The sequence below is a fragment of the Conger conger genome, chromosome 16, assembly GCF_963514075.1.
Source record: "Conger conger chromosome 16, fConCon1.1, whole genome shotgun sequence".
Lineage (NCBI taxonomy): Eukaryota > Metazoa > Chordata > Actinopteri > Anguilliformes > Congridae > Conger > Conger conger.
In genome coordinates this window covers 1,747,727-1,755,524 of record NC_083775.1, presented here as the reverse complement: position 1 = coordinate 1,755,524, position 7,798 = coordinate 1,747,727, and the positions used below count along the sequence as shown (strand labels likewise).

The window sequence follows — 7,798 nt, the reverse complement described above, 5'->3', positions numbered from 1 at the left end:
TGCAGGTGCTGCAGCTGGGCTACAACAAGCTGACCAACCTGACGGAGGGGATGCTGCGGGGCCTGGGCCGGATGCAGTGCCTGTTCCTGCAGCACAACCTCATCGAGGTCATCGCCGCCAACGCCTTCTGGGAGTGCCCCGGCCTCAGCAGCCTGGACCTGTCCTCCAACAAGCTGGCCCGCCTGGACCCGTCCACCTTCGCCGGCCTGACCCGGCTGATGGTGTGCGAGCTGGCGGGCAACCCCTTCCACTGCGGCTGCGACCTGTTCAGCTTCCTCACCTGGCTGGAGGCCTTCAACAACGTCACGCACACCTACGACCGGCTGCAGTGCGAGACGCCGCGGGAGCTGTTCGGCTACCCGCTGCTGAGCCCCGTGTCCGGGCACGGCCGCAGCGCCCGCGCCGTCCTGGGCTCCTGCCGCGACGGCGTCTTCGTCCCCGGCATGACGTCCCTGCCGCCGGACTCGGACGCCTCGGGCCTGGGCCCGGACATGTCGGACCGGATCGGGCCGTACCACCAGCCCACCGCCTCGCCGGCGGACCCCACCTACATCCCCAGCATCAAGCTGCACCACGTCTCGCTGTACTCGGCCTCGCTGCTGGTGCAGATCCCCCGGCCCTACAGCAAGATGTACATCCTGGTGCAGTACAACGACAGCTACGTCTCCGACGTCATGAACCTCAAGAAGAAGAAGGAGCTGATCACGCTGGACAAGCTCAAGGCGCACACCAACTACACGTTCTGCGTGGCGTCCATACGCAACTCGCAGCGCTACAACCACACGTGCCTGTTCTTCGCCACGCGCACCCAGAGCGCCGACGACCTGCGGCCCAGCTCCTCCACCACCACGCACTACATCATGACCATCCTGGGCTGCCTGTTCGGCATGCTGGTGGTGCTGGGCCTGGTGTACTACTGCCTGCGCCGGCGGCGCAGGAACGAGGAGAAGCAGAAGTCCATCTGCGTGAAGAAGACCATCCTGGAGATGCGGTACGGGCCGGAGGCGGCGGCCGTAGTGGCGGCGGAGCCCCCCGCCATGCAGCGGCTCCACGACCCGCCGCACCACCACCACCACCACCACGGCAAGCTGCCCGCCTCGGCCTCCTCCAGCCTGGGCATGCTGCACGGCTCGGCCAACACCAGCTCCTCCCGCCTGTCCTCCATCCCGCAGGTGGAGAAGATGGCCACCGCCTTCTCCGAGGCCATGGCGGCCAGCAAGGGCAACTACATGGACGTGCGGACGTCCGGGGAGGAGCGCGGCGGGGGGAAGGACGGCGCGGCGGGGACGGGGGCCGGGGAGGAGGAGTACCGGGAGGAGGACGGCAGCGACCTGGGGGAGGAGGACTCGGACGACGAGGGCCGGGGCTCGGCCTCGGAGATCTCCACCATCGCCATGGAGGTGGACAAGGTCAACCAGATCATCAACAACTGCATCGACGCGCTCAAGCTGGACTCGGCCGCCGTGGCCGCCGCGGCCGCCAGCGCTAACAGCACCCCGCCGGCGCCCACCTGCGTCTCCTCCCTGACCCGCGGCCTCATACCGCTGCCCCCCGGCATGGCGGAGGGCTGCCAGGCCATGTCCTCCCCCAAAATCCCCCCCCCGCCGCCCCTCCCCTTCGCCCTGCCGCTGTCCGAGCGGCCGGGCATCAGCGGCGGGGGCTTCGTGTCCCCGCCGTACCGGCCCCCGCCCCCGGCCTCCGCCCCGCCCGTGCAGAGGCAGGCCAGCGCGGACGCGGCCGGCGCGAAGAAGCCGGGCAGCGTCTCCTCGGTGAAGAGCGGCCGGGTCTTCAGCCTGGACGTGCCGGAGCCCTGCAGCCCGGAGCAGTGCCAGTACCCCGAGGCGGGCAGCCCGGCGGGATGCGGGGAGCCGCTGGAGACGCTCCCGCTGGTGGGGGCGGGCGGCGGGGCGGGGGGCGGGGGCGCGCCGGGCAGCGGGGCTCAGCAGCACCTGGAGGTGCACTCGGACTACCACTGCGCCGAGCACCGGCACTCCTTCCCCGCCCTGTACTACGAGGGCGCGACCGACTCCCCCAGCCAGCGGCCCTCCTTCCTCAAGCCGCTCGCCCGCACCAAGCGGGACGCGGCCTCCTACTCCCAGCTCTCCCCGCGGCACCACAACTACTCCGGCTACTCCTCCAGCCCCGAGTACACCTCGGAGACCACGCTGCGCATCTGGGAGCGCTTCCGGCCGTACCGCAAGGGCCCGCGGGAGGAGGCCTGCTACGTGACGGCGGGGAACGCCCTGCGCAAGAAGGTCCAGTTTGCCAAGGGCGAGGACCTCCACGACATCCTCGACTACTGGAAGGGCGTGTCCGCGCAGCAGAAGCTGTGATGAGGCAGGGCGGAGCGCCCCCGTGCCGGAGACACTGGTCCGCCCCCCCCCCGCGCTCGAGTCCGGGAGGGGCGGCCGTGATTGACAAAAGGTGTGATGGGTAGTAAACCCACCACCTCCCTTCTTGGAGAATCATCATTGCTTGGTTTTTGTCGGTGTTAATTGTCAGTGTTGAGTCACTGAATAACTAGAAGTGAGACATGCTATAGGGCCGTTATAGTGTAAATTAGGTGCCAAATGTGGGGCAATGTTACTAAATTTGTAAATGAAGTGATTTCACAATGTTTTAAGTTCATTTTTATCACACTGAATTGCCGCTTGGAGGAGCTTATCCGGGGGAAGCCGATAGCAGCTAACGGTTAAGTGTGTTATTTCTGTGACTATACGGGGAAGTCTGGCCGGGCACGTGAACCACAGTATGCACTGTAGTATTTCCACAGTTTTCATCACAAAGCGTGTCCCGGGTTGCGTGTAGAAGGGGCGCGCTTGTGTTCCAGAAAGCGGTGGAGCGTAAACGCTGAGGTCCGGCCTCCAGCTGGAGCTGGCCGTCGAGCCGCGTGCGGCCGGTCATGCGTGGGGGCGCCCCGGGAGGAGCGCAGCGGAGACGCAGATCCAGGTCTCCACGAGCCGCGGGCTAAGATGTGGGCCAGCGCGTGGGGGGGGGGCGGGGCAGCGCGTGGGGGGGGGGGGGGGCAGCGCGTGGGGGGGGGGGGGGGCAGGGATGTGGGCCAGCGCGTGGGGGGGGGGGGGCAGGGATGTGGGCCAGCGCGTTGGGGGGGGGGGGGAGGGGCGCGGTGAGTCGTTCGGTTACAGAGTCGCCGGGCGAAGCCCCCCCGGCGTGTCGCTGTCTCTCCGCTCCGTCAGTCTGTTCCCATCCAGCGCTCCCGCTCGGCTTATCGTCCTGCGACAGGGCGACGCTCCGCTGACACCGCACAGCGCTTTGGCGAAAGTGCTATTGTCACCGGACGTAGGCTGTCGTCGTCGTTTATGTTTATTAAGAACATAAACAGTGAGCGCACTCCAGAGCTTAAATCGGACGGGCCGCAGCAACGCTCTGTCGCTGGAGCTGAAGTCCGCAGTGTTCTGCACCGGAGGGAGTCCGGCCCAGCCCAAACTCAGCACGCTCGTTCCCACTTCAGAGTTCTCTGGTTGCGTTGGTGCTTTAACGGGTGAATCCCGGCACGGACCGCAGAGCTCCATGCATGACTGGCAAGATGGCGACTCTTCAGTTTGGATCGAATCAGAATTTTGACTGAGCCAGTAAAAAAAAACTAACCTTTTTTTAAAAATAAACAAATGCACAGTTTACATGTATCTGTGCATCCAGCTTGTGGGCAGATTGTTGTCTCAGAGAGAGCGTGGGCCCCAGGCCCCGGGGCCGGCAGAAGGCGGTTCTGCTCAGCGACCGTGAGCCTCAGCAGGCCGGCCGGGTCACTGCCAGCGTCTCTGTGCACCTGTTGATGCAGAACGGCCACGGCACCGGCGGGAGGAACCGGGTCCTGGCGCTGAACCTGAGCCCCACGCTCCGGCCCAAACCTCAGGCCCGTCCCCGGAGCGGAGAGCGCTCGCAGGCTCCGTAGACATCACCGAAATTTACCGCGCACTTTAAAACAAAACGGGATGCAGTGCCGGACGAAGGAATAGAATTAACGTTAATGCCCTCTTTTTAAAAGATAATCTTGCCATTCATGTCCTGTTTAATTAGATAAATTAATTGGCAATTATCTGCCGAGAAGGCACTGGGTTAGGGGGGTGGGTGGGGGGGTGAAGTTTGGTATTATGACCTCTCTGATTGGTGATTTGATTAACATGACTCATGTAGTGTATTAGGCATGCCCTTTTGCTTTCTGGGGCCGAATGACAGACAACTGTCGCCATGGTTACACATGGCAGACAGTGTTCTTAAACCGCGCTGAGGAATCGTGAACTCTGACCTCCCCTGGAAAAACGAGAGAAGTGTAAACAGTGCATGAAACAACGCCCCCGGAAACAAGATCAGAAGTTTGAGTTAATATCAGTGAAAGTAAACGTTTGTAAATGAAGCTGAAACGGGACTGAGAGTGTGCAGGCTGTAAGGGAATGAGGCGCGGTTGAGGAACGAGGTGCCTGGGGTGCAGGGGAACAGCAGTGCCGTGTTTCACCACGCTGGGCTCCCCTGTACGGTGCGTTCCCAGGCCTTATGGCCCTGTCACAAGCCTTCATTCACAAGTGGGCCCGTTCTCTTCTCAACTGCAGCAGAGACTTTAAAGAATAGTTTCCCAATTTGATCACTTTCTTTTGCGACGTTTCGTTGTTTAATACATTAATACAAATCTTGCGTTAAATTTGTAAAAAAAAAAAAAAAAAAAAACACCCAAAAAAAATAAAAATAAATAAAAAGCTATAAATATAAGACTTTCTTAAATCGTTTATTGAATCGAAGGCCAAAGCACACGAGGGTCAGATCGAGTAGACGTCTCGGGGGTTCAGATAGACGTCTCGGGGTTCAGGTAGACGTCTCGGGGTTCAGGTAGCTCTCCCTGTCTGCTCGTGCTCCAGTGCACAGCGAGGGAGAGACTGTGACTGTGACGCCCCCCCGCCCCGCCCGCCCGCCCACCCGCCCCCCCGCCGTTGCTGTTGAATACGAAATGGCGACTATCTCAGCTTTGCATTGCCGCTGAACTCCAAACGAGAATCCTGTGCCTGCTTTACAGTGGCGTTGAAAAGCACCAACAAGAAGAGTGTCTGGCTTTACATCGCTGTTGCGTTGTGAATTTAAAATTAGAAACCCCCGTCTACCGTCGCTGTTCACTTGAGATGCAATTTTTTTTTTTTTTTACCTTGTATCAACGGGAGGAAAATAAATGAAAATTGTTCTAGTAGATTTAGCAGTTCCAAATGCAATTTTTAAAGCTGCTGTTTCTTTTCCCCAGTTTCCGGAATACAATGGAAGGGTTCTAACTTGAATGCAAATGTGTTTGTTTTGCATTGGTTTTTTTTTTTTTGGTTTTTTTTTTTGGAAATTGTGCTGCTCTCATTCGCCCGTCAGACGCTGGGCTCAGTGATGTGTTATCGAGTTGCAATGGCGGATCAAGCTGGGAGTGAAAGTTTTGTTTTAGTGCAGCTCCCTTCATCTTGGTCATTTACCACGAGACCAACTGCTTTATTCAATAAACATTTGTCCTTAACTACTGTCACTGTTTTTTCATACACTCAGATTGCCAAGTTTTTGCGATTGCTGTTTTGTGTTGGGGGGGGGGGGGAAACATTTTGATTTTTAATTATTAGTCAAGGACAAATGTTGACTGAATCCCAACCCTGTGTGTTTCCAGGAAGTGTTGTAAAACAGGGACCCAGGAAATGATTAGTAAATATGCAAACTGTATCAACACTGTGTTATGCCAGACGAAACAAACCCACACAAACTAAACGGCTGAACGCGCTGCTACCGGAGGTTAACTGTGACACAAACTAAAACAAAATGGAGGACTTTCGCTGACCAGAATGGACACAAACGGAGACGTGACACACAAACTGGCCTCTTCCCCCAAAACCCAAGACTGCGCTCCCTCCAGTGTTTACAAAAAACATATTTTACAGCAAACCCCCAAGCGGGTGAACCATCCGTCATGTTTCAGCGCTTCAGCTGACTGTATGTGCGATTAAACATCCATGCCGGTCCATGCCATTTTTAATCTGTGTATTTTAGTAATCTAATTTTTACAGTCTTTGTGTATTTTTCATCTGAGATTGCAAGTATGGAGAAATAGAATCAACAATTGTTATTTGCCTCACTTTGAGGTTCCCATTAAGGCTATCCAAATGAAGCGCTGGTAAACTTTGTCTTGGCTTTTGTCAATATTCTGTTGAAGAAACGATGCATGTACTCTGTGGAAACGAGACTTTAGGTCTTCTCAGTGCTCCCCCGTCCCTGTTTATGTTTCCATTTCACCGGCAGGTTGGAGCGCTCTCAGATGTACACTTCTCCTTTGGGCGAGAGTGGGGCGCGGCGGTCGGTGATGATCCGAGGCGATGTGGATTTTCCACGGGATCGTCGTGTTTTCTTTGGTCGGCCGCGCTAGCATTCTCAGAACTGCTCCGACACATCCGACATTTAAACACATCCGACATTTAAACACATCCGATATTTAAACACATTCGACAGTTTCTAATGAGAGGTCAGCTAAATCTGATGTTTATTTTAAAAATTCTGTAGTTTTTTTTTATTTTTTTTATTTTTTTTTAGATTTGCTCAAATTGTAAGTTTGGGATTGTCTCCACTTCTGGGCCAGGTTGTGTGTCATGGTGTTATTTTGTCTTTGTTTCGAGGCTAGATAATGACCCTGTGGGCTCATTTTAAATCCAGGCTTGGGATTACTGTCCTCTTCAGTTCTCTCACATTAAACGCAGGAACATCACTTTGTTCCCCGGGCGTTGTGCTGTCTGTCATATCCCAATGGGTTTGGATGTGTGATTTTTGCATAGCTTCATAACCAACTGCTTCTCGTACTGTGTTTTTTTTCCCTACGTCTTACAGTTGATTAGACTAAGCAGGAGAAAATCGTCCCCTGGAGCAATGCAGGGTTAAGTGCCCTTGCTCAAGGGCCCAACGGCTGTGCGGATCTTATTGTGGCTACACCGGGGATCGAACCACCGACCTTGCGGGTCCCAGTCATGTACCTTAACCACTACGCTACAGGCCGCCCTAGATTATGGAACAGAATGTGATTCACACAGTTCATATTCACCCATGGCCTCGTGGTTTTGATTGCCAGATGTAATGGCTCAGCCTGCAGTGGTGTTCCACACTGGAATGCATTGTTTGTGCTGTGAAGCCTTGTTGGGAAGCAGACTGCCCCGCAGACTGCATTGTGGCCCCTGCTGGATAACACTACTGGGCACAGGCCTGACATTTTCACTTAACTCCTGTCTGTAATCTCCACACCTAGCTGCGTCCAAAAGATGCATCACAGAATATAATCTGGGGCTGGCATTCAGTCGAGGACATTCTCCAAATTCGGCTCATCCCCAGGCTGAAGAGCATGAAGAATGAAATCAAGGATTGAATAAAAACATTCTTCTGTCATAAAAAATTTATATTTTACAGAATAAATAAGTTGAGAGCATGAAGCAGGCCTCTGTTCCTATTGAAAAATTGGTTTAATAAGAAATATAAAAGTCATGTTCAACACAACACATGCATTAATTCGCTACCACGCTTTGTGTTTTTTTTCTGTGGCGTGGAACGTCATGGTGCTTGGACGTGCTTTCTGTAGGCAGCGTAAGACAAGTTAAACATCAGACAGGTCTGGGTTGATAAAGGATAAACACAGACTGTAAACACACAGTGGCATCGCTGGAGAGAGCTATCGGAAATCACGTAACATTCATTCATCACTGAGGACAAAAGCAAAGGACTACTTCCCAACCAGAGTTTTACCACTTTCACAACTTTAGGATATTTTATCTCCACACATTGCGATGGG

General features: G+C 55.2%; 1 protein-coding gene across 1 annotated transcript in view; it reads left to right on the top strand.

The window, feature by feature from the left end:
* The window catches only part of LOC133114888 (protein phosphatase 1 regulatory subunit 29), a 2,694-nt gene extending 361 nt beyond the window's left edge, over positions 1-2,333 (top strand). Inside the window, exon 1 of the mRNA XM_061224578.1 lies at positions 1-2,333. This exon is cut by the window's left edge and continues 361 nt beyond it. Coding sequence (XP_061080562.1) covers positions 1-2,333 — 2,333 coding nt within the window.
* Positions 2,334-7,798: the final 5,465 nt, after the last annotated feature.